A 27,717-nucleotide genomic window follows, 5' to 3' on the forward strand; every position below is an offset into this window, starting at 1 on the left:
GTCACCTAGGAAAAACGACTGTTTTAAAAGAGGACACCTTTGGTGCACTGTGTGTGTCCTGACGTGTGCTGATGTGTGTGCTCAGACGCGTAGTGAGCTCACACATTTAAAATGATCCTACATGAAGTGGGCTTCCATATCTGGAGTCAGTGTTAATATGTCAAATAAACCCCTTTTTTTCTTGCTCCTACTCCCGGACGTACTCAACTTTATGCCTGGAGGATTGTTCGCCTAAACGCTACCCCGAGGCGCAACAGAGCCCATCAAGTGAGACGTGTTCATCTGTGCCTGTTAACATGTTAATGTCATGCTTGTTAATTTTTTGACTAAACAAATGTTTACAAGTTTATACGGCCAATAAAAATACGATCCTTACTTTGCACAGCTGCCTAATAATATGCTATTGCAATCGATGCTTTGCCTTTCAGGTGAAACTGCAACTTTCTTCTTCCCTCGCATTCCCTGCGCTATCATCGTTCGCTTCCCTTCCCTTCTTTGCATTGTTCCACCACCGCCCACCTTCGTCCCCTCATTGCCGTCTCATTTTTATCTCTCTCTCTCTCTCTCTCTTGCCGTTTTTGGTTGACTGCCCGCCCGCCCACACTTCCACGTTTTCTTTTGGAGATTGCTTTGCTTTCGCGTGGCTCGGCACCCAAAGCCTTCTGGCTCTGAGCCAAGCTCTCTATGTTCGCACAGTGCCTAGTCTTGCGGAAAGTGAAAGTGTCTCCGACAGTTACCATCTGAGAATACCGTCCCAGCACATATGGAAAGCGCAAAACATGTGCAAAGATTGAACCGATAAGCCGTTGGAAGGCACACTGACCGTGTTGGATGCACGTGTTCACGCAAGCAGTTCGAAGCTAAGTCTACACGCGAGCACACAAAACTTCCACGCGTCCATCATTGGCTTCCCGGTTTCACGTGGGTAGAAGTATGAGACAAGACTTGCAAAGAGGCATCGCCTCATGCAGCTCGGATGAGAACAACACCATAGATGCTGCTGTGCCTGTGGCTATGTTCGCGGATGTGCTATGTAGCATCGGCAACATTCAGAGATTCGTCTGTGCAGGCAACACCGTAGGTGACCTCCTTGCTGACGTTGACGCACAATGTCAAAAGAAAGCTGACCGATTTTGTTAATTATGTAGGAGAGAATAGACGTTTTAGCATGCTGGCGGGTGCAGATCGAGGTACCCGGTATGCTAAATCCCTACAATAAAACATGAATGGCTGCAGTATTCTTTGTGTATTTACTTTTTTGTCAGTTTTGGTTGCTGAGTCCTGCCTATAGTTTAAACTGAAGTTCTTTGCAACTCTGTCATGTGAAGCCGTGTATAATCATAATTTTTGTTGGTCGGATTATGACATTCGTGCGTGGTCCCGAGAAAATCGTATGGTCGGGGTTCCACTGTATAACCAATAGGTCAAAACAACAGCTTCATAACTTAAGAAAACTTGCAGATGCTTTTGTAGCCTCAATCTCCTTTTCATCCTGTCCATATTGTGCAGATACTAAATAAAAATCCCACTGTAGCGGATACTAGAAAACAATATATTGCAAGGCACAGATCGCAGACATTCGTTGGGCTCATCTTGCAAGACCGAGCTTTTCAGAGGCCAACAGTCGCATTCGAGCCTTCTGTGGTTTTCCGATGGGCGTCTTAGGAACATTGGCATCGTAGATAAAGTAGCGAGGAATCTTGAAATGACTCAGCTGAAAAATGGAAAAAAAAAAAAAAAAAGCCGTGAGAATGTTACCTTCATGTGATGTCACGTGATATGATGTATGCACGAGGAATGGTCTACACAGTGGCACTAAAGCATCATTAGGTCACGCAAACAGAGCCACAACTCAAACTGCTAACGACACGTTTCTCACAGACCTCCAGTCCTTTTGATTATGCGAGCACCAGAGGATGCACTGGGAGCTATTGCTGTGGCCATAAGTTGTTTGATGGTAATAACTGTTCCCTGACTGTATTGAGGATTTGTTCACAAAAAGCGCATATTACATAGTACTTATATTCATCAATAATTGATGTGTGCCTACAGTTAGGCCGTTCAACCCATGATGACATCTCTCATGTCATTCTTGTCCCGTGCCACAAGGGAGCAGAACGCAGATTTTTTTTGGCACTCACTCCATCTCACTGGGTCGTCTGCAATGCTGCTACTCGCTGCGTAGCCCGGGGTATCAGCATTGCAGACAACCAAGCGAGCCGGCGCAAGTGCCAAAACATCACTACGCTCTGATCCCATGTGACCACATTCTGCGTCACGTCATAACACATACATTTCTTGGGAAATGAAACCAAAACGAGTTCGCAGAGAAGCCATTATAATAAATTATTTAGAGCTCTCCGAGGCTCACAAGTATGTTTTCTAGGGTTTTGATGTCGAGAACCTTCATTTAAAGGGAAAAATGCGAAAAGTAAAGAATGCCATGTCAGAGGTTCTTTAAACTTTGATAGTCAGTACCCTCCTATGTGGAGATCTTGTTTTGAACACACCTTGCCCTTGCAATGCTCCTTGAGTTCTCCATCTGTGACCTTGGCATCAGGCTTGAGTACAATCCAGGCACACACCTCCTCACCTAGCCGTCCGTCCGGCACACTAATGATCTAATTGTACCAATTCGAGAAAAAGAAAATGCTTCATCAATGCAAGTCAGCTATTAGAAACATAGAGTTTCACACTATAAAACCTAGAGGGAAATGTGGCGCTGCTGCGCTGTGGTATGCATGGGAATGCCGGTATATTGTGGAATCGGATTGGCATCGTTCTTGGAGAGCCAGAAAGCCTTGAAGACGCGCCTGGCTAGTCTGTCACAATGATTCATTTCCTGCTAAAACAGCACGTAAAAAACTGTTTTAGCTTTTTTATTACACAAAAACATGTTTTGTTTAATTTTGAGGACTTACTATTGGATGCACAATTATATGAAACGTAAAAAGTATCAGCTGGTCGCTAAAGTTGGAGGGCAGACGACAAGATTCTGGCTCGCTTTGGCAAGCAAGAACAGACTTATCGTCTGTTCTTGCTTTTCTTCGCTTTATTCTGCATTGTAGGTGAGTAAACTTTATTGAGAGATGTAATATGAGTGAATGAAAGCCTTTTAAGTAGATTTTACTTTAACAACGCATTATTTGTGTATCCATATCCACGTTTTAGACGAAGCCTCGTTCAACACCAGCCAACACAAGCCTCGCAGACACATATCCCATCATTCCCATGAGGGCACGGCGCCCTTTCAGAAACTCGTATAGACGGTGGCGCCAGTTTACCCTCTAGGTGTTATAGTGAGAAACTCTATGATGAGAAAGGTGTCAGTATATTCTTTGTCATCCATTGTTAGATTACAAGCACCTGAACTAACCACTGACAGAAATGCCATCACATTACAAAAATTTTCTGTCACAACCCACATTTGCGCATTTTCTGTGTAAAAGCACGCGCGGGTTTGCCACAGCCAAAAAGAACCTGCTTCATGGCTGGATGCACTGCTTACAGGTATAATAAGGGACAGGTTTAGGAGCGACAAGAAGACTGACAAAGTGAAGCACGAACTCATACCTGCTTTTACGGAAATAAATCAGTTGCAAGTTCGCGCTTCACCTAATCTGTCTTATCGCACCTAACCTGTCCCTTGTTATGCCTCCAAGCAGTGCACCTGGCCCCGATGTTTCACAAACTAGCCCCCACCGCAGTGTTACTGCTCACATGACACTCCTGGACAGCTGGATGAGTGTGAAACAGCTCCTCCACTTCGGTTGGGTACACCTTCTCACCACCGCGATTCACCACATCCTTGAGGCGGCTAATGATGGTCACAAATCCATCGTCGTCCATTACTCCAACATCGCTGCACAGTTCGACAGGAAAGAGAGCAAATAGGCAACACCACACAGTTAATGCAAGAAATGGTCAGGCCACTCCAGAAGTGGTTCTTTGTATGGCATTCCTTAATTCTGCAACGCCAGGCATACCAGGTCTCTAAGCTGAGAGTTCTAAGAGCTGAGAGTTAAGAGTTTAGGCTAAGAGTGAAGGTGTTCCAGCAAAGAGAAAAATAAATTGTGTACTCGCAGGTTTTTAACAATTGTCCAACAAATGTGCAATTCCTCACAGTGTGGAATGTATGGAGGACTGTTTGCTAGAATACAATTCCTTGAGAAATACAATTCCTCAACTACTCTAGGCGCGTGAAATAGACCAGTGAACCACCCAATCAAATGTGCAATGCACAGAAGCACCCTCATACATCCCATCAGCCAATTAACAGAACTGATGTTCTAGAACACTAGAGTACTACATTACAATTTGTCTTTACCCCGTCTTGTAAAAGCCATCGGGTGTCATGACCTCCTTGGTCTTTTGTTCATCATTGTAGTAGCCGAGGAAGACATTTGGACCACGACCCCAGACTTCTCCTGGTGTGCCCACCGGCAGCTCTGCGCCCGTGTTGGGGTCAACAATTTTCACCTGGACAGAAACGCAGAGTTGCTACTGGTTTTTCCCAAATTTAAAAATATGTTGTTTCAATCCAAAGGTTACTCCACTTGCTAACAAAACGGCATCAACTTCACAGAGTGCGTCATTTTTGTTTTATCTTGACATGCTTGAAGCTGGTGTCCGACTGCATGTCAGATGCAGGAAGACAAATTTACACTGCACTCTTTCCTGTAACTAAGGCATCGATAAGTTAATTATAACTTCATTTTCTGACAATCTGTCATCCCCGAGAGCCAACCATCACTGTAATCATTAATGCAATCACTACTTTGTGGTGCCCTTGAAGCCACGAGGATGATGACGTTCACCATTACTCTTCCTGAAGTGCTCACAACATGATGCTCAAAAGTAGATTATTGGATGATCTAATAATGTCAGATTGTCAAAATTTCTCCTCAAAAGACCAAATTGAAAGGAATCAGCAAACTTTAGTGATTTCTCCAGCTATGAAATCATTTAGTGGGACAGCAGTTACTTTCCAATTACTTCCAACACCCCTACAACAGCGGACATCTTCTCAAGAACCTCTTTTTCACTATGCGCACAACGCCATGTTCATCTGCTGTATAAGGTCTTTTTTTAGGCTATACAGAATTTTAAAACATCATCTGTGGCAAATAGCGCAATTCTAGTAGTACTTGAAATGGATTGCTCGAAGAGGCGGGCATAACTTGCACAAAAAATCTAAAATGCACGACGACTGAGTAACAAAATTTCACTGCATTTCTAACTAATTGCTTTACAGGGGACATTGCAATTTAGAAATTGTAGCCAGTGAGTTCGCTAGGCATATCCACTTGTAACCGATTCTCAGGATGACACCAGTTTCAAGATACTCATTCCCAAAGTGTGGAACAAAATACATTGGCGTTCCAGTGCTTCAATGCATCTTGTTTAAAAAGTAAATGGAACAGTGTATTTTTGCCTCAACTTTGATGGCACATATATTGAAATTACTGCCATCCTCAGAAATGAGTCCAAGTGGATATGCCTTGAAAGCTTACTGGCTGCAATATATAAATTGCAACATAGGATGTCAAATAATTAGTTAAAAACTACATTTTCTTTAATTATTCAATCATGCATTTCGATTTACTATGCAATAATGTCCTCCTTTTCAAGCAGTCCTGTTCAAGGGTTAGAATAGCGCTACCTTCGACAGGCAATTTAAAAAAAATTGCTTAAAAGGAAACATCTGGCAGAATTGCTTGCTGTGCCCTCCAACAAGCATGCACAGATGTCACCGCTCTCAGAATCTGTGAAGTACACAAAACTCCCACGCAAAATTGTAGAGCAACATGAAAAACTCCAGATACAGCTTTCTGCTGCTCAATACATGCTATGTAAAAGTGTTTTTCCAAGCGTGAAGAAAGCCCGCAAATACACGCAAAATTCGTGAAATTCCACGGACATGACACAGAGGGGTAGGAAGAAACGGCACACATTTTTCTAAAGGCCTGCCCTGAACACATCTTTTCAGGGATACTATACATACACACTTCATCAAAGATGATTTACTTCTAGATGCAGCCCACAAGCAGCAACAAACTTGGCACAGCAAATACTCACAAACACATTGTGTTTAAATCACAGTGGTAACTTTTTCAGCAAATTTGATGCTACTGCCTGCATCGGGAACTTGGTATAAACTTGCTCAAAGAAAGTACCTTTCTTGCATCGTTTCGCCATCACAAGACACCCACCAGAAGGTTCGGGGTTTAACGAGCGAAACGTTTTTGCAGGCGGAGCATTTTTTTTCTTTTACCGTAGAACTTGACACGACATTCGTAAGGTCCTATAACAAGCCCAAATAATTCACACATTACAGGAAATTTGGGAGAGTAGGCAGGTGTGTGAGGGGAAAGAGTTTCAAGGCAAAGAGGGACAGCACACAGCTTCAACCCAGAGTTCAGCGGACAACTGTTCCCAGCCGATTAACAATGCAGAGAGGAACGTACTGACATGCAGACAGACGAAGCAGAAGAGGCAACGATGTGCACCATGAGCATGAGCGGAAGCACAAAGGAGAAGCTGGAAAAGAATGAACATCTGCACTCAGTGACTGTGCAGCGAGATTAAAAGGCAAGCACAGCGCAAGTCAACACCAGGTATCCGTAACTGCTGCATGTATGCTTTATCTAAGCAGACCACTCAAAAAATCATTATAGAAGGCACCTTTCCATCACTGCTAGGCACCTCACAGTTTCTGTTTTTGTCAGCGAGATACATGTGGCTGGCACCTACTATATTTGGGTACAAAGGAGAGAACCTCACCTCCAGGCCGGCTAGTGGTCGACCGACAGTGTTTAGCTGCTTGTCATCGGGGTCATCGTTGCTCGTCACTATGGCCGCCGTGGTCAGCTCAGACGTGCCATAGCCCACCTGAATGACAGTCGCAGGAGTGTTCAAACAAGCCCAGCATTTCAGATTGCAGTAGGATGGGGTAACGATAGCCAACTTTTCATCGCTTCAACAAGTGCATGTTGTGTCCAAGGCATCAGAGTAATGCACTTTGTGGCAGTATCTCTCTTTACTAAATGGTTCGTTGATTGACCACAACATCCAAGAGCAACACCTGGATTATGAAGAATGGTGTAGTAGTGGGGTTCTAGATTCGTTTTGGCTATGTGGGCACTTTCAACATGCACGCATATCTAAGTATATACAGAAACTTGTGCATTCAGCTTCTATCAGGACATAACTGCAAAGACCTAGAATCAAACTTGTGTCCTCATGCACAGCACCAATTACCAACTGGTATTGTTAGTAGCACATTTAACCGTAATGCACAATACATACATGCTTCTGGCAGCTTGAGCCGACAGACGCAGACTATGTAAAACAAAACACCAATATTTTTGCTAACAAGATAAAGTGAAACTTAGAGGTGCACTGCATTGTGAAGCTCATACCTGAAAACTTACAAGCATTGTGCAGGCAATTCACTCAAAAGCTTTAGTGTAATAAATAAACACTCCAGGAATGCAAGCTTAACCATCTTGAAAAAAAGAACAATTTCTTTAGTACTTTTCAGGCCTCTCATCCTACAACATTTCTTCGTGAATTCCACATGCAAAGCTGTTTAAAACCTGCTCATGTGATCATACATTAAGTTTTCAATACCTTCATAGGAAGCTTGATGGACTGATGCTGGCATTTAGTTGCTTTTACTTTTTCCTTTAAGTATGATGAAACATTAGCAATTCACTGACTAGAAGGTACATTAGGGAAGAAGCACAGTAGTTGTAGCATATGTGGCATGTTTCCAAACATGTGTAGATCACTTCCACCGAAATAGAAATTTTTTGAAGGCACAGAAGTTACGCTTACTTGAGGAGCTGTTACCAGAAATGGGGATGCTCATTGATGTATTCTCAGTGAAATAGTGGTTACACACTACACACACACAGTTTGGGTCATGCATACAGTCTGCTGTAGAAGTGCAAAGATCACTGAATAGTGTGGCTATTTCTCTGCCACCAAGATATCATCATTTGTGTTTACGGACAGGCATTCTCAGACAAACTTGCTCAACTGTAAGTCAGACTGCTGTGATCATGCAACACAATAACTTTGTAGTCTACACACAAACACGACACCAAGAGCAAGTGTCCATTCGTCACAAGGAGGACTTTCCGTACTCACCCTCAAGTTCACATTGAGCTTTTCCCGGACCAGGCTACGTATCGCAGGGGTGACGACAGTTCCACCGGATTCCCCTGCAAGAGTTCACCCCAGTGAACACGAGCTCACGAAATAACTGAAATGATAGGTCAGTAACCCAAGGTGCCAGAATAATTAAGCCTTGATAGATGTGTCAGACAGAATCCAATGCTTCTAGAGTGAAGTTACTCTGGACTCTCACAAGAGCAAGAAACGTGCAGTCATCTCTGGTTTTTATCATGCACTCAGGAACAGCAATGAAGTCACGCCTTTGACACCATTCATGATCCCACTTGGGACATAGTGAGCTAAGTAAAGCAACTAAGTAAGCACAGTAAACCAAATGGCACATGTTGATGGCAAAGTCACATCTAATGGGACAATGAATTGAACTCCCATATCATCACATTTTACAAGAAAGCTCAGCAACCTTCTGAAACTACTCTTCAAACCTAACTACTACCTCTAATTAAACACACAGTATGCACCACAGTTGATAAATTTGTCGTAGCAGCACCTACGACTGAATGCTTGAGACAAGTCTAGAACTTCATATCCGATTTATTTTATTGCTGCCATGACAACAACCCCATTAACTCGGAAGTTGTAAAAACCAGAAAAAAATATTGATGTAAATGAAGCTCCGAGATTAAAAAAAATCACAAAAAAAAAGAAGTCTGCTAGCTACCGATAGATCGCACAGAGTCTTTACAATAGCACCAGTAACCACTAACAAATTTTTTGCACCACAGTTGATAAATTTGCCGAAGCAACACCTACAACTGAACATTCGAGATATACAAAGAACTTTACAGCTGATTTATTTTATTGTTGCCATGACAAGACAGTATGTAATTTTCTTGAACAATTTATGAGCCATAGGAAATGGCAACAGCTAGTGCAATAAACTAAAACAAAAATATGCAAAGTAATCCAATGAATTATGCTTATCTTGCTCACAATGTATCAGAAACCTGTAAGGTTTACAAAGGGTTGATTTTTCACCCTTCACCCTTTTGGCTTAGTCAGTTCCTGTAATTACTGCGATTCAGCATGAACCCCGCCACTAACTTTTTTTTGTGCAAGACAAATCCTCAACTACAAAAAGAAAAAAAAAAGGATGGCTGATGTTATCATGCACAAGTGTTATTTGATGGCTTAATTTCCTAGTGTCCAGTTATGCTGACCTCGCTGGAGAGATGGGATGTCAAACTGTTTCCTCAAAGGAGAGTTGATGATGTCCAAAAACATGGTAGGCGAACCACATAGCTCAGTGCATCTGGAAAAAAAATAATTCGGCATATTGTTGCAGAAGCTCATGAAACAATTGACATTTAAGCAGAAGAAACAGAATTTTACGAACTAAGGAGTGGCATTACATCAGTCAAACAAAGATAAGTGGGAAACTAAAGAAAGTAAATCAGCAAGCCCCATGGAAACAAGTAATCTTATTTGCCACGAAGATGTCTCATTCTATTTTTTCAGTATCACCAGGTAACACAAACTGCACCAAGAAAACGCTGAATGGCGTGCTCCGATTTATTTTATTTGCATCGAAGGACAAGGGCAGGGCATGCAGCAGCTCTGCTTCAAAATTGCGACAAGAGCACCCACCGCGTTTGCACAAACGTAGTTAACGTGGCTTTGAATATATAACATGAGAGAAAACAGTAGTTTACCTAGAAGACAAGAAAAAGAAATTATTACAATTACACCAGGAATTGAGGATGTCTAATGCAACCACAGCGATGGGTTTAAGATACTAGAACGTTTTTGCACAGCGTGACATGTGATGCACACCCACACAGCCCACTATTCACACGAGCTGGCGCCCATGCGGGACCACGGCAATCACCACTTCACTGCACTGGAATGCTCTACCAGGACTGTGATACAGTGCATTGAGGGGCCAGGTGGGCATACTCGTAGGGTACATTCGACTGGTCCCCATCGCGCTCCGACTCAAACTGCAACAACGTGACGCCCGCTCTTGATTGGAGCCAGAGAAAGCGTGACCAAGTTGAATGCACAGCTGCTTGCCAGAGCAATCGGGAGGCCAGTACAGCAAACACATCAGCGTGTTTTCTGTTGTAAACAAACAAGGCGCGCAGGCGCCATGGCACCATCGTGGCAGATGCCACGGCAACAACAGAAGTTGCAGGAGTCGCATGACCAGAATTCTGCCAGATCTCGGTCATGCGTCCAGGTCGAAGGTAAGAACGCTTCTGAGCGCTCCCGAGCTGTAGCACGGTGCTCTGAAAGAGCCAGCCGAATGTGTTCCGAGCACTCGATTTTGACCAGATGAATCTAGCACGCGCCGCCAGAGCGCTCTAGAGCACTCGAACACGACCAGCCAAATATATAATTCCGGCTGTGTTGACGTGGATGTGCCCACACTGGAGTGGATACCCCAACCACTCCCGCTCGCTTTGAACTGTCACGTCCTTGAAGACACTGGCTCAGTACTGCACATGCTTCATTGTATTCATGCTGTAGCTTTCCCGCAAAGCTGATTTGCCTTGTGGTTGAGTCATGAAGCACATAATTAGGGAAAACCTCCCATTATATTCGGAGCGTAGCTTCAAATGCAGTGCAAGATGCTTTCTCAACAGTTGTTAACAATGTGAGAGATCGAGCTAGTTAATAGTCCTTGACCAAACTTAGCACACAGAAACCAGATACAGAAGAGATAAGACAACCACCATCTTTTCACTTGTGCTAGTCTTATCCCTTCCGAGTCCGTGGTTTCTGAACGCTTAATATCTTTTGGTCAGTTGTTCACACGTGCACAGAACAGCTTACATTATATTCGTGCACATACAGTTACCTTTGTCAAAAACAAGAGCAAAGTCTAACAGGCTCCTCTCTCGCAGGCAAATGGAGCCCGGGTGGTTTGTAAGAGTGGTGGATCTTTGGAAAGTGTGCAGACTGGGGTGCCTCAAACTTCATCGATATTAATTTCCCAACGCAACACAGGGGATTGCGAGAGATGTCATGGGGAAACAAAAATAACTTTGACCACATGTGGTACTTCAATGTGCGCGGGAAGTACAGTAAATCACTGTTTTTGCCTTCTTTCTCCACCACAATACGGTCGCTGTGACCGAGAATCATAGAGCGCAACCTTGCGCTCAGCAGTAGATTGCCATAGCCACTCAGCCACCACAACAGGCAGGGCATCAAACTTGTCATGCACTGGGCCACACAAAATTTTGTACAACTCCCAAGGAGTCCGACTGTGGCATACCTGACAGAAGGCCGAGAGGATTTCCCGAGATACGGCAACCTACGCTGCATTCCGTACGTAGCAGGCAATGCCACAAAGGCCAGAGGGAGTTCTCTCGTTGCTTGCACTTGCTACTATTCAACCCAGTGAGTTTGTGATTAAGCCTCCAAACAAGCGCACAGCTGTCCAAATAATTGATTTTGCCACCACAAGCACATGCGTGCAATCAAGCACCCACGTACAAAAACCTAACGGGGCCCATGACCAAGTATTTGATCCAGCATCGTTGCCCTTGGTGAAACGCCTTACTGGTTAACTGGCTGCGTGTGCACTTGAAAACAACTGTATGTCTAAGCAGCTAAATAGACACCTATGTGAGCATCCGCTTATCTGTTTTGTAAAGACATTTCAGAAAAACTCTGCTTCACCTGTGTTCTTGGATGGCCTTCAGGACAGCAGCAGCATCATATGCAGGTGCTGGCACAACAGCCTTGACACCCAGCACAAGTGGACGAGCCAGCACGACACTCAGGCCGTACACGTGGAAGAAGGGCAGTGGGTTGCACATCACAGTGTCCTGCAGTGGCGGGTATGCCCAACAGGACAGCACCATTCTTTCTACATCAGAGGTTCAGCTTATATTTCGAGGGGCCACATGGAACCGATCGCAACAAGTACATGTCTGAAAACAAGCCCAGGCAGAAGTTGTACAGCGTGAAGCAGGTAACAAAACAACAGACAAACGTCGCATCCTCTTCCCTGCTTTATACGATACACCTCTGCAAGAACGCATTACTAACAAGCCCAATCTGCCACCCTCCTAAACCCAGGCAAGCAGCATTGCTTGAACATAGCATGTTGTTTTAGATGCTGCCTGACCCTGCCAGGTTGTAAAATCTTGCCATGCTCTCACGTTTGAACCAATGAGAGCTAATGAAAGGAGACAAGTGCTCCCTGAATACATGACCATAAGAAGTTGGAAAATTTTAGCCACCAGCCCACCAGAGAAGGACCTCGATTGTCCAACATACAAGATGTACAAACCAGGGATGAAGGTGTCATACACCTTTGCCTGCGAGTACAATGTCATCTGCCTTCTGTGGTGGCTGCTTTTGAAACCCAACGACACCCATGCAGTGTTGCCAGCTTTTTTTTTTCGAGCATGTCACGAAACTGAGACAAAGTTTGCAAGATATCAGCTAAATCTTACTGCAAGTTTACTACAAGGGAAACCCATGCAGGTTTCTTAGAAAGAGAAACCCATATGGGCTTCCTTTGTAGCTTTATGCTATAGGCGGGTGGATGATAATGTCCCCCTTTTATGAACCTTCATCCACCTTGGGGACTTCTGCAGAACTGATCTGCAACACTATATATATAATAGAGGAAAACATGACGGAATGAATCTACCAAAATGTTTCACATTTGTCTACTGCCCGTGCAGGTGAGGAATGAATGATGACTGCCAGCAGGGCTTGCAAGCGCTTTTACTACACTAACATGCAAAACAACGAATGATGACAGCTCAAATTATGCATTCACATGCAGATTGTAAGGTTACAAATGCAGCACGGTTCAAAAAACACACGTAACTTAATTTTCCTAGCACGAAAATGCAAATGGGTCTACATTAAACCTGATGCTTTTCTAGTATTCAACGCTTGCTAAAGAATTAAATTTTGCGACACACCTCATTTATTTTAAGGCAGGTCATGCGGTTAACACGATAACCAATCACCCACCAATCAAATGTCTTTAGTGAAATTGCAGCACCCTCAGCGTTAAGAGCCATTCTGATGGGTTTCATAAAGAATAAATGCAAAAACATGCAGTTTGTAAGCACAATATGTGAAGCCTGCTATTTTTTGGCACACTTAACCACACTGAATGACCTCCATAATGGGAGTGAGGTTCAATATGGCGAATATCTCAGCAACCTATGGTTTGCAGATAACACTGTCCTGTTCAGTAACACTGGAGATGATTTCAACAAATGATTGAAGACCTTAGCCGACAAAGTGTAAAAGTTGGTTTGAAGATTAATACGCAGAAGACAAAGGTAATCCTTTCACAGTATTTCTGGTTGGTGACCCTGCACTGGTAATGTTTAATAGCCTGGCAAGAGGACAAGAATTCGTGGTTGGCAGTCAGCCCCTAGAATCTGTGCAAGAGTATGTTTATCTAGGCCAACTACTCACAGGGGACCCTGATCACGAGAAAGAAATTCACAGGAAATAAAGATGGGTTGGAGCGCATACAGCAGGCATTACCAAATCCTGACTGGGAGCTTACCACTGTCGTTGGAAAAGAAACTGCACAATCATTGCATTCTACCGGTGCCAACAAATGGGGCAGAAACTTGCGAGGTCAACAAAGAAACTCGAGAATAAGTTTAGGACTATGCAAAAAGCAATGTAACGAGAAATGTTAGGCGTAACGTCAAGAAACACGAAGAGAGTAGTGTGAATCAGAGAGCAAATGGGGATATCCAATATTCTAATTGACATTAAGAGAAAAAAATGGAGCTGGGCGGGCCATGTCAATGACATCAGGACCAGCATTTTGAGATTACTTTTTCAACAAATTAAAACACATTATGTTTCCCAAACTTCATACGCTAAGTGTCGCCATCATACATGCGAGAAGTGTACGGTGAGTTTCTGCAACAATGGAAATATGTGTCAGTACTTCTTTAGGAGATCTCACATGCCGACCAGAGTTGCCACAAACCGCAGCAGAAGGCAAGCACTGTTGTGACTGACCTGTGTGAGCTTTGCCCTCTGGTCGTACATGAGGACATTGTTGATGAAATTGCTGTGGCTCAGCACGGCAGCCTTGGGCACTCCGGTCGTGCCCTGTAAAATAAGTAGGTTACACATACGAGATGGTTCAGAACAGCCATCATGCATGAGGCCATGCATGCACATGCTACAGACTCACAGAAGTGAACACTATAGTGAATGGATCACCAGCGGTCACATTTTTCTGCGCTGCCTGCAGGTCAGCTTCTCCTCCTTGCATCATATCTTGCAGGGAAACGCAGCCACTGCAGCATCAATGTGCACACACGCAGGCATGTGCTCAACTTCAATCGAAGCAGTGGGGAAAAAAGTAGCAGTTTTGCCCGAAAGGCAAAGCATCAATTGCGATAGCAAATTAGTGGACAGCTATACAAAGTAAGGATAGTAGTTGTATCGTTCGTATAAACTTGTTAACATAGGCACACTAACTAAATTAACAACCATGTTACGCGCGCACGAGCAAACATGAACGCATCTCACTCGATGACCGCGGAAACTTGCTGTGAGAACGCTGGAGTGAGTCAGTGCAGCAGCAGCAGTGAGCGAATTGAGCTTCGTGCTAGCGCTCATATCAACGCGATCTTAGCCCCGAAAACAAAGGGAGGGCGGACTCCGCCCCCGCCACAGATGCCTTTCAAGATACAGCTGCGCGGGCGGGCGCTCGCGGCGCAGAACCCCTCCCCCTGGAGCCTTCCATGCCGGCAGGAGCACGCGGCCACAGTGAAGCGCGGCCCCTCCTACCGGAGCATTGTACGTGACTTGAAGAATGCGCGCTTCCTTCCCGCTTCCCACCCTTGTGTGCGCAAGCCGCGATTGCTGGCTCCCCGTCGCATGCTTTCACTCCCACATACACCCGTGCGGCAATGACGACGGCAGGAATTTGCCTAGAATGTCCATATAATTGCTATCGCAATAATAAAAGTATAAATTCCTGTTCTCAGTTCACTACAGATTCATAACAGCCACTGAGCATACTGAAGCACATAGGGAATCCCTAGAGACATTAACTAAGTTTGCATAAGCAAGACGACCATGTCACAACATTTCGCCATGTCATCTTGGCGCAACCTGACATGCACCTAGCATAGCTTCAGCATTGTACAGATGTACTCGCATGCACGAATACCAGAATCATGGAAGGCGTCATTGCAAGGAGAACGCGTTGGCTTCGTCCAGACATGGTGCATGGTATTCTCACAGCAATGACCAACTGCGTGCAACTTATTGATGCGAAAGCATCAAATGGCCCATTGAGTGAAAAATGTGGCGTCTGTAGCAGCGAAACAGCACCTAAATTCCCATTGGCTGCGACGCCACATCACGTGCGAGCCTCGACAGAGCAGAGCGGACAGAAGAGAACCCCTGCTGCCACACTGGCGCACCAGGTGTTGCATGAGGGGAGATGGCATTGCCAAGGCGCCATGTCACCCTTGTTCTCGGAAGCCTGCGTTATCTGCCACGGGGAGAGGTCGCGCTGCTCTACTTGCGTGCTGCATCTTTGGCAAAAAGGAAGCGCACATGTGCTCTTGCGCACCCGTGCTGTGCAATATGACAACTCTTATATTACCTTGCATTTTGCAATTATTTCTTAGGTATTTTAAATTACCGTCCACTTCTTGGCCAATCCTCCATTGTGGGAATGTGCCGTAGTATGGAAATCATCATCAACCACACACGGCGATCGTCTCAAAGCTGGTTGGCGTTGGCACAATATGTACCACTAGCTTCTTGGTCAATCCCCTGTTGTGGGTAAGTGTGATTCTGGCCTAATTCTGTGTTGGTAACGTGGTTATCCTTACCACCATTTTAGTGTTTCTTGTGAAGATTGACCGCAACCTGAGCAGCACATTTCAAGAATGAAGAGGAACTCTATGGTGCTCCGTGCATGCGTCTTCGTCGCCGTGCAACTAGAAGAGGCTTCTTAGCTCGTTTATCTGTTTGTTTCCCACAGGAGTCATGCATGCCTGAAATAAATACCATGTAAGAAAAAAAAATAAAAGTGATTTTGGCCTAACGGTTAGAGCACTGTGCTGCTGTGCCGGGGGACGGAGGTTCAATCCCTGTGTCAGGCACGTAATAATTTTTTATGGATATATGTACCAAATTATCTAACATAACAAAGTAAATTTAAATGTTTTTCTCGCCAAATCAGCATGTAAGGAATACATGCTTATAATGAAAACCAGATATAACGGAAGCACTTCTGTGTCAGATGCAACTTCATTATGGCGACATTAAACTGTAACAGGGCATCAAATTAGACCATAGCTTGTGTCTTTACGGCAAACGTTTCAGGAAAGCAGTAACAACTGATGCAAGGTACTCACGGCACGCTCTGGTCACTGTCGATGATGACAGTCTTCAGAGATGGATACCTAAGGAAATAAAGAAGAAGAAAAGTTAGAAAGAGGTGCGACACTTCTGCTTAAAGCTGAACTTTCATTCAGAAAAAGGCTCTTAGAAATGCTGCAACAGTGCACCCATTTGCTTGCTATCCACTATTGCTGGTCGAATGCTGCGCACTTGGTTCTGCTTAAACCAACAGTTATTATTTGTTTGTGGTGCTCAAGGCCATGCACAATTTATTTTGCTTCAAAAGCATCAGCCCTGAACCATTTCAAATAAAGGAAACCTGGTGGATAGGGTAAGAAATTAATGCTGTTCTACATTTTAGGGAATTATTACAGGTTTTATGATTTGCACAACAGAAGGATTAGCTCTACAAACTCTTTTCATGAAATCTTTTTATGGACTCTTTCCATGACTTGCAGTGCCCTGCGTGTCCACCAGAAAGGTTAAGCCTGCCATGTGCCTCTCTCTGATTAACCTTTCATCATCCTGCCATTAATTAGCCAAGTAATTAGCTGTCACTGTTAAGTAGTTGCACTGAGAGTTGTCGTGCCTGAAGCTTCAAAACTTGGGTAAATATTTGCTCAAATGGGAAGCATTGAAAACTCACCCCAGGCAAGGCTTCCCCTCCAGGTGCACATTCAAATTACAAATAGTTGCATGCAGGTGTAAAGCAGCAACAAAAATATGCAGACCACACGCATTGTGGCAATCGTATTAAGCGAAGCTTTCTTCGGTTTTGCAAGGAACACAGCTGTTGTTCAACGAACACTGTTCCTGTTAATAATTTGCAAGTGTACAGCACATAATGAAGATAAACACGTTTTCGCCCAGATGTGCCTAGCTCAACATAAATTTGTAGCATTCCGACACCACAGATAACATCTGACCACAGCTTGGCGTTGGCCCAACAGAAACCAGTCTACACATCAAACCAAACTCGTCCACTGCTAAGTGTTTCACAAAGTGCTCGCACCTGTAAATGGCACGATCTAGTTTCACTGCCATTTCACTATAGCATATCAATGCTGCCCCGTTTCAGGCTTCCAAGCCATCCTTTGCCAAATATTTACCAGCACTGCTCCGTTCTGCATTTCTGGACGCAATGTTCACCGCATTCCTTGTTGCTCATTGCTCCCTGAAAAAAATGTACGGCATGCGCACTGCCATCTATGAGGGCCTAGCAACACATGGTGGCAAGACTAGTGGGTAGCGGCCTAGTGTGTAGTGAGGTAGTAGGTAACAGCTCATGTCTAACTGGCAATACAGCAGCCAGCACTTGCAAAGCAGGGCAAAAAGTCAAGGAAAGTGTCCCTTGAAAAAAACAAAAAGCATTCTCACTTTTTCGACTTCAACTGCCCTGGCGGGGAGTCCTTCAATTCAGGTATCAAGGAGCAGAGCATCTCGTAGTAGTTGAAGCTCTTGAACGGTCGTGGAATGTAGATACCTTTGAAGTTGACCTGCCATAAAGCACACTTCTTGTAAGGTATTCAAAGGTGAGGCTGAACACCATTCATTCCCTCTTGAACTGGCTCGATACAAACAACATTAATAATATACTACAAATCAAGATGCTACTGTCCTGTACCAAGCTCATCCCTTGGAATTAGGACACGACAATGAGAGAATATTGAAATAACAAGATGCTTATGGCATGGTGGCTATGGCTTCTGCTGCCAAGCAGGAGGTTGTGGGTGCAATTTCCTGCCTCTGCAGCAGGATTCCAATGGGGATGCAATGCAGAAATGCTCATGCAGTGAGCTTCAAGCACATTAAAGAACCTGAAGTGGTCATAATTTGTCCAAAGCCCTGCCTTATTGCATCTCTTGTGTTGTCTTGCTTTGCTACTACATTAAATCCTATCAATCAAACATAATCACATGTACTGTAAGTGAAGATCATTTCTGTACGTTCAACTCCGCACATACTTTTCTCTCTCACATTCAACATTTATGAAATAGTACCTATCGCGCTCAGTATGAGCTACAATGGGCAACTGCTTTGTTACACGCTTTTGTGTTGTAGCTCATGCTACACTCAAATGCTACAAGCTTCATTGGGTATGTTATATATAAGGAGGTCTCAAAGTTAAACTGCTTCAGAAAAGGCGTTCAGTTTCCTACAAAAAATTACTAGAAGGAACTGTAGTGCTAGCATCTGGGGAAGTTGCCAGCATGGCGGTTCTGTCAGCATGGGCACGACGATTAGAACATGGATTTGCCTAAACTTCTTGTTGCTGGCTTCAAACGGCTGCGTGACTTTGCAAACTGATCATTTCCAACAAAATTTATTGCATTATAAATGCAACAAATCGCATTGATTATACTTGCTCGCATAGACTTGCTGTGCTTAGAACACTATGAATGCTCGGAAATTTAGGAAGATAAAGTGCAGTAAACAAAGCCATAAGAAACATCTGAAGCCACAAGCACCAAAATTAGACAAATCCACGTACTATGCCAATCATTGTCATGGTAGCTGAATGACCACAGTGCCAGCGTTCCCTCTAGTCATTTTTGAGGAGAACACTATGAGAAAATCAGCCCAGCATAGTGGAAGCATAGTGGCAGAGCTAACTGTGTCATAAGATAGTAGCAGAAAATGACAGTGCCCTTATACAGTAACTGAAAAATTGTAAAATAATAAATTATAGTATAAACGAACCGAACGAAAACTGCCAGCCAGTGGCACAATATACAAATAAGGATATCAGTGCAAGTCAACATTAATTACACTATAGGATTTTTTTATTTTTTTCTCTACGCCACACAGCTTGTGAGATGATGCATTTTTTAGGTTACCGAGAAATAACTGCTCAGACCAGGATAATTTGTTGGCTAGAAATATAAGGTTTATTACGTTTGATACTGCAGCAGAGAATGCACTTCACTCAGTGTAATTGGTAAGCCTGTGGGCAAAAGAAAAAGAAAAGCATCCCGCTGATGTCACAGTCAACAACATCAATGCATGAATGCAATGATCTGCAACTTTCTTCAGCAGTGCAATGCACACTACTCGCCTGATTACAAGAGACGCTGCATGTCTCAAACAGAGCTTGCAGACACCGATGACAACTGAAATCATTTCACTTTCATGCTGAACACAGCTACCTGACCACAAAAAGCTTTGAACAATACTAATTGCTGAAGGTTGCGCAAAATCAACATAGAACAGCTGCAGGTGTGAGACCTGATGTGTGCCACATGTGTACACTCCTGTTCTCTTGTTCTTTTTATTTTATTATCTTAGCGTTAATTAAGCACTGAAACTCTTGCAACAGATGCCCGTCATTCATGTGAGCACCTGCTAGTCATATGGATGACAGCCTTTCAGTACCTTGAGTTTCTTTTTTCTTAATTGCTTCTGATTGTTGTAGTATCACCGAATGAACTTATGTTTCATTACCGTGTTATGACATCATGAGCTGTGCTACACTACATGTTGTTAGGTTGTTTTCAATTTCCCTTCAATTAATACACTTCTGTAAAACCTCTAGCATTTCCACCCTTCTTTCTGGTCCATGATGCTGATGTTCCAAATTTACTTTTTTTTTTAAGCTTCCTCTGTTTAAACACTTTTTTTCCATATGTAATCTTGCCTTTCTAGTCTCTATGGAATTTTTTTTTCCTTATTAAACTTTTAAGACAGAAGTCATTTCTGTGTAGCTTACGTAATCTATTGTGCCCACTCCACTTCTGTATCACTTTGACCCCTGTACTTAGAAAGCCAGATTTGTGACAAAATCAGAAGCTGCATAACAGGTACACACAGACGGTACCCCAATTGTCTGTTTAATTATCGTGCCATACCATATTAAATGATTTAACCCTCTTAATTTCAAGCTGCACCAAAGGTGCCCACTGTTTGATGAAACCACGACACTTACGGTTGTCAGGCACTTCTCGAATTCCGGAGGTGTCAGGCCAAAGTGAGTGCTTGCCTGAAAACAAAAACCAAGTAGAGCACTTGTACCATTTCGTGCAATGTGTTTTTTTTTTCTTTATTTTTACTTCTTTTTTCTTTCTTTTGTGGTACATAGATTTTCATTCCTCACTGAGCACAGTGCACGCAGCTCAATATTGAATAGAGAAGCAACATATTAAAAGCTAGATTTTTACTCCCTTGTTTGGGCAACCAATGCACTACTTAATCAGAGCCAGTTTCCTGTTTAAAAAAAAAAAAAAACATTTTCAACTACAAAAATTGGACCAACAAGGCAGACTGTCACCCAGCGTTCCTATTTTCTGGAAACTGCTGTATTATTCTGAACTACCAGAGAAACTTGTTGCTAAATTTGAAGCATGAAGCATTTACGGTTAATGTGCTCTTGTGGTTGCTAATTTGCATTTACGTACTCCTGGTTAAAAGCTCACGGACTCTTGGCTTGCTTACTTCTATGTTTTCCTGGCTCCTATGTTTGTTTGTACCGAGACCCCTGGAAAGTGTATGAACGTAACTCTACAGCACCATATTGTACACTGTATATTTTACATCTGTGAAAGTTGAACTTTTATGCTGTCCCCAAATCGTTCAACCACCGCCATCGCTTACTCTGGTGCCCGGGACATGCGGGGGTACAGGGAAACGAACAGGCTAACACGTTAGCTCGAGCGTCTACTAACCGAGCGATGGCGTCCTCTTCGAACCCCAACCCCTCACACTATCCCTCACAAAATCCCATCAATTTAAATGTCAAAGACATCCTTGCTCATCAGCGCGGAGTCCGCAGAAAATACCCACCGCCTCACCCACAACTTAGCGGGGAAGAGGCCGCCGATTGGCGCAAAATACAGACCGGGGTATTCCCCCATCTAAAACTGCTAAACGCCATGTATCCCACCCACTATAGGGCCACGTGCCCTTAGTGCGATGGCATACCTACACTAATACATGTAACCTGGGAGTGTACTAAGCACCCTCATAGGCCAACTAATAATATCACAATGAAGCAGTGGGAGGCACAGCTCGCCCGTTCCGACTTGGCAGGACAAAAGTCCTTAATTAGCCAGGTCAGCCAGGCGGCAGAGACCAGTGGGGCTCCGACCACCGCTCCTTAATATATTTTACAATGAAATAAAGTTTATATATATATATACACCCAACTCGACGACCAACTCTGGGCTACCCTGCAAGCCTGCGAGGCGGCGAAGAGGCAGGACCTCGATGTCCCCACGTGGGAGGCCTAGGCCCAGCCAACTAAACTGCTGGTTTAAATAGAAGTTTGTTCCTCCTCCTCCTCCTCCTCCTCCTATATATATATAAGCTGTGTGCACTATTTCGGGGGCGGACTATACATGTAACTTAAATTTGTGAGATCATTTTTGTTCACAGCCAAAGAGAACTATTGAAGCTGTCAAAACCAAGGTCCCTTAATTCAAGCCCGATTAAAAAAAAAAGAAAAGAGGTGCAAGCGCACCTACAACCTTTTTGAAGGCTAATGCATACATTGAAATTAACTCAGCAATGATCTTTGTTCTGCACGAGCAACATATCCAACTGATATCAGCGGTAGTACCAGAAGTGGCTGGTTTTCAGTGCTTCAATTTGTCTGCACATAACAATTAAGTTTGAGAGCAACTTCTATTAAATCTTCTAAAAAATGGTTTAGCCAGGATTTATTATAGCCCAACTACAAATTCTTTACTTGCAGATTATATGCTGCATGCAAATTATATGTGAAAAAAAAAAACTTTCTTTTAGATTTAACAGCTCATCCTACAGAATAGAATGGTTGGCGTATCTTAGATATACATACACAGGTAGCTTTCTTCAGTAAAGTTCAATATAGATTTACTAGTTGATTATAAATCCACTAAGTGTAGTCTGGTGGGTGGCTTGGATGCAGGCCCACTTACAATAGACCAAAGTCGTGCCGGTGGACTATACACCAGGTGCAGACTAAATTCGGCACTCATATTTATTGTGCAATCGCATACAGAAGATATATCAGTAGTACTGAAAATTGGCAAATACTATACAGAAACATGTCCTCATAGTTGTCTAATATAGACTACAACACCCCAAAAGCAGAAGGCTCCAGCTGTTACGAGCAGCCCAAAGCAATGACTGTGGGTTTCCATGACACACAAGGCAAGCAAACATGAAACATTCAAGCTGGCATTTCGCAATTACTTCATGCTGCACAGCGACTCGTGCACACCTGAAGTGATTGTAGCCGTCACGCTGAATCGGCATTTATAATACCTGCTGCCATCCTGAACACGAGTTGACAGAATAGACAGTTCCATTCTTCTCTTTCTTTTTCCATTTCAGCTAGGGTTGGCTAGTGTTTCGGCTAGTGCAGCAAGTCACACTAACATGTAACACTATGCACATTACAAGGGCCCGTTTCCTCCTTACACTTGCAACAGATGGCACACCTCACACTTACAGAGATACACTCACAGTGCATATCAGCTTGTACATCATACCGGTAACATGAGTTAGGCTTTGACATATCATTGGAGCATGCCATTCCTGCTAATCACTAACACTCACCGAAAGTACACCGGCTTTGGCTGCTGCACCGGCCACAAGAGTCCAATTAAAGGTGCTCGGTGACCAAATCATCAAGGGGTCGCCCTTGGTCAATCCTGCAGACAAAAGGCCTTGGGCCAGACGGTCCACCTGTAAAGGCGGGGTCCACTCAATGAACAATACCTGAACTAAGCTAAGCCTCTTGGATAAGCAGAAAAGACACGAGCGGTGCACAGCTGGGCTAACCAATCCAAAATGCTTTGGTTTCCAACGTTCTATCCGCAGCAAAGCTGATAATTGGGAAAGTTGGTTGACATACACTGCACGATGAATGCAGCACAGTGAAACACACAAATGACAGAAAGCACAGGGAACAGGCGCTGAAATTTCAAGAGGCTTCTGCGAATCATGCTCCAATTGCCATTCTCATTAACTCGTTCGGTACAGAAGACGAGCTCAGATTGTCAAGCACGTACTCACAAAGAAGATGGACAAGCCCAACCTGTCCAGAGCCAACACAATTTGACCTCGTCCATTGCTCTGCGCTTGTTTTAAATGACACCAGACAGGGCAATTTTTTTTTCCTCTTTTATCCTTCAATGTGAGTATGTTAGAATATTCTTCGCGCATTACAAAAGGTACCACCACAAGTTCAGTTCAGTTCAGAGTAAATTCGTGAACATTTTTTGTTTTGTTGTTGTGTCGCCAACCAACTATTTTAAAGTGGCCTCCTTGATATGTGAATGCTTCGAGTCATGGTGAAAAGAAAAGAAGGTGTAGAGATTTGGAAAGCAAAGCTTATTCTAGTTAGAGCGATCTTGCTATACAGTGTGTTTTGTTGAAACGTCTACATAAAAAAATAAAACAACAGAACATGCATGCAGTGAAACCCGTTGTGTGCAGGTAAGCCCATGTTCGTTAGTGTGTAAAAAAAATTTAGGGGGGGGGGGGGAATAAACTTCACCATTATGATACAAACTTTTCACTTGGCCATGCTCTATGTGTTCAACTGAATCATTGGCACGTTTTTGCAAGGGCTTTTTTATTTTTAATTTCTTTACACTTCTTAAAAAGCGAATAGAAACATCAATGCTCAGAAATAGAATATTTTGTGACACTGTTCTCTCGTACAAACACTGCCCTAACTACTTACAAACTAGGCAATCTTGACCATGCAAGCACCTGCCAGAGCACCTAGCTGCCACGGACAGCTAAAGCATGTGAACCTGGTGGGTGTTCAGGGCAGCCATTACAACAAGAAATGATAATGCCACACCGAAGCTTTTCATTAGCAAGAGATAGAAAAGGCTAACCCCAATACGCAGGCTTCACTTTTCCCTTCACTCTGGCAATACTTTTTTTTCCTTTATCAACTTATAGATTGAAGCACATAAAAGGTTGAAGGGACACTAGAGGCAAACACTGAATCGACCCCCCTAGAAATGATATTACATTTCCAGAGTTCGTACAGAACCGTGGACTTAAAATGTAAGGCCAATTCAAGAATTTCAAGGATGCCCAAGGTCAAAAGTCGAGGAGGAAACAAAGCTTATTCGCACATACACTCAAAAATGGTGAGATCTTCTTTCTTGGCTGCAACTGCTTGCAGCTAAGCTGCCGCTGAGTTATTATCTTAGGACAGCTATTATCTTCAGGCATCCTTTCTAAGCTGACTTTTCCATTGTAATGATGTCAAGCGCATTAAGGCATGATCGTTAGTACTGTGTCTGAAACCTGTCTAAAACCTGGAAACAGTTGTTTTATGCCAAGAGGTGACTTACTAGTTGCAGATAAAATCGTGAATGAACAGGCTGTGCTACTTTTACGCAATTTAAATTGTTTGAGATAAATGCAGTCACTTACGTAACTGTGCCTTTAATCTCCGAGGCCATGCTCTGCTGGGTGTTACTGCCTTCTATGAGACAGTGTCTCACACAGATAAGCGCCAGACTCATGCAGATGGCACTGACACATCAGAGTGAAGTAGCAGAATAAGCGAGTTATATTGAATAGAATTTTTACACAAGTGGACAAACTACACTTCTTCTAAGATGATATGCGATGTCATTAACATAATCAGGCAGGAGCAGCACCAACGACACGGACAAAAGTGAAGGCACATAGAAAACGAAACGTCCGTGTCCTTAACGCTGTTCCCGCCTGAATATGAATAACTAGCCAATGCTTTCACGTTAATGTTATTAACTTTTTTTTGTTACTAGTGGCAGTTTGCCGGTTATAAATGCGGGATGTTAGGTAATGGGAGCTGGCACCATACTTTCAAAGTGGCAGTGTCAATTTCAGGCCAGTATAACGTAGTAATGCTTCCTTTTTGCTTGATTCTATACCTTTCTTATCATCAGCCGCTCATGACGACTGGCCGATCCTGGTGATAATGTAGGCGGAGCATTCTTCGGACCCCTGACAAAGCGTGAAAAGGAAAAGAATTGGAATGGAATCAGTTACATTATCCCAGCCCCTGTTATATGTTTAAATAATTATCTCACTTACAAAGGCTCTGATCTCAGTAAAATTGATGCTTTGGGCAGCCTGGAAACCTAATTGATCCCTTCAGGTTTATTTAATAGTATTTGCCTCTAGCGTCTCTTTAACAATCAAGCACCCTAACCTGGCCCTTGTATTCAGCGTAAGTGCAGAGCCTCCCTTCGTGGACAAAGGCCCACCCCACGCGGTCTCCCCACTTCTGGGCCGCATTGTCGATGCACGTGCCAAGAGTATCTTCGGACAATGGCTTGGTGCATGGCTCGAGCCAGTAGCTGGACTGTAGCTTCCTGTGTCCTGCAGGCTGACTGCATATACAAAATAAGAGGTACCCAATGTGATTGATCTCCTTGCTGTAGAGACAGAGAACGAGAGATACAATGACAGACCAGGAAAGGAAACACGCATAGCACTCCCACCTGCGAATCATCAACCTTTTCTCGGTTACCTCATAGAGTAAAACAGCCAACTAACTTTCAATGTTATATATTTATGCCTCTGATACTACATAGTTATGCCACCAGTACTAGTACCACATGTTACCATAGTATCATAAGTCCGTCTTGATACTGAAAAAACCCGCACTATGCGCCAAAATATTACGGGGAGAAAAGGCGCTTGGAAATATATTTACATGATATATACGACGGGCAGAAGACAGGCATACACATGAAGCCTGTGTGGGCAACTATCGGTACCATAATGAATGAATAGGTAACATAATAAATCAAGACCAATCTACCCTGTTCAAAACTTATAGGTTTATGTTCCATTTATTAAGCTCTGTAACATATACGTTCACCTCAATAATTCAGCAGTTTTCACCCCTTTGATCGCCAAAGCATGTGTCCACCCATGTTTCTTCTCTAAGTTTTACAGAATGAATCAGTACCAAATTAACCCACCCTGTTCCACACACTTATTATATAAATGCCTCTGACGGCAGAGATGTAGCCAAGGGGGGGGGGGGGGGGGGCAAACCATGCACGTCCCCCCCCCCCCCTCCTGAATAAAGTCTTGGCTACACCACTATCTGATGGTGCACTATTTTTGCATGGTCACCAGAACTTCACAAGACTGATTGAACCAGAGGTACAGGTAACATTCTTCAGTGGATTTCTAAGAATGGCAGCAATGTCTTCCCACTATAGACTGGCACAACATGCCTCTTACACATGCACTTAACAAGCCTAAAAAAAAAAAAAACATGTTACATAATTGATCGAGACAACCACCACCACACAAGACTCTTGATCCATGAACACCCACGTGGACATGGAACAACCTGCCACCATCAGTGATTAAAAATATGATATTTTACAGAACAAATGAATAAAACAAAGTACGCATAACTATTTCAAAATGCATATACAATGGCAAAATTAGGTGACTGCACACAGGCAGTAAACCATAACTGTGACCTAATAACTACATTACAGTCTTGTAATGAACTTGGCCCAACTGATGTAAAGCAACCAGCTGTAGCAATCGTAATTGGTGAGACTCTGAACTTTCAACTCCCACCCAGCACAATGTTACTTTTGAAGATATTACATGAATAATAAAATTAGAGCCACAGTTGAGATATTAAGTGTGAAAGCAGTGCCACTGCGACAATATAAGGAAATGAACCTGGACAAAATCTAGTAGGTCCCAAAAGCAGAAAGTTGGTTTGTGCAGAGAACAACTCTGTACACACTCATACCTGAATATGACAACTGCATCATACCAAGAACTAGAGCAGAATTGTTTATAGGAACAAACCTAGGCAAATGGCATCATCATGTGCATCATGTGATCATCTGAGTTGATCTGTGTAAATGTGCTAATTGATGGGGTTTAACATCTCAAAGCTAAAGGCTGTGATGCTGAATGCAGTGGTAGGTTCTGAATTCATTATCCTCATTATAACGAAGTCATATCTGACAGGAAGATACATGCATTATATCCTATATTCGTTATAAGCATATAATCGCTGCACACTGACACTGGCGAGACTGTTTTCAAATGCAATTCGTTATATCCGACAATTTGTTATATCCGGGTTCGTTATATAGAGATTTGACTACTCACTACAGGGGTACTGTAACGGCCTCCTGAAACTATAGGTAAACGAGCACTTTTGCATTCTTCCCTCACTTGAAAGGGACCACCACTGGCAGAATTGAACCCGAGACCTTGTGCTCAGCA

At 43.4% G+C, this 27,717-nt stretch overlaps 1 protein-coding gene across 1 annotated transcript in view; it reads right to left on the reverse strand.

Annotated features, from left to right (window-relative positions):
- Nucleotides 1–1,538: 1,538 nt before the first annotated feature.
- Nucleotides 1,539–27,717, reverse strand: part of LOC119458028 (medium-chain acyl-CoA ligase ACSF2, mitochondrial-like) — a 29,324-nt gene continuing 3,145 nt past the window's right edge. The window contains exons 2-16 of the mRNA XM_037719818.2: nucleotides 25,655–25,835; nucleotides 23,047–23,175; nucleotides 20,435–20,488; nucleotides 17,890–18,008; nucleotides 16,527–16,574; nucleotides 14,339–14,444; nucleotides 14,161–14,253; nucleotides 11,827–11,975; nucleotides 9,360–9,451; nucleotides 8,155–8,228; nucleotides 6,784–6,891; nucleotides 4,328–4,479; nucleotides 3,721–3,862; nucleotides 2,511–2,621; nucleotides 1,539–1,714 (exon numbers count right to left, since the gene is read on the reverse strand). Coding sequence (XP_037575746.1) covers nucleotides 1,589–1,714; nucleotides 2,511–2,621; nucleotides 3,721–3,862; nucleotides 4,328–4,479; nucleotides 6,784–6,891; nucleotides 8,155–8,228; nucleotides 9,360–9,451; nucleotides 11,827–11,975; nucleotides 14,161–14,253; nucleotides 14,339–14,444; nucleotides 16,527–16,574; nucleotides 17,890–18,008; nucleotides 20,435–20,488; nucleotides 23,047–23,175; nucleotides 25,655–25,835 — 1,684 coding nt within the window. The 3' untranslated portion in view covers nucleotides 1,539–1,588. The remainder of the gene's footprint in view (nucleotides 1,715–2,510; nucleotides 2,622–3,720; nucleotides 3,863–4,327; nucleotides 4,480–6,783; nucleotides 6,892–8,154; nucleotides 8,229–9,359; nucleotides 9,452–11,826; nucleotides 11,976–14,160; nucleotides 14,254–14,338; nucleotides 14,445–16,526; nucleotides 16,575–17,889; nucleotides 18,009–20,434; nucleotides 20,489–23,046; nucleotides 23,176–25,654; nucleotides 25,836–27,717) is intronic.

The sequence above is a fragment of the Dermacentor silvarum genome, chromosome 7 (genome assembly GCF_013339745.2).
Source record: "Dermacentor silvarum isolate Dsil-2018 chromosome 7, BIME_Dsil_1.4, whole genome shotgun sequence".
In the NCBI taxonomy this organism is placed as follows: domain Eukaryota; kingdom Metazoa; phylum Arthropoda; class Arachnida; order Ixodida; family Ixodidae; genus Dermacentor; species Dermacentor silvarum.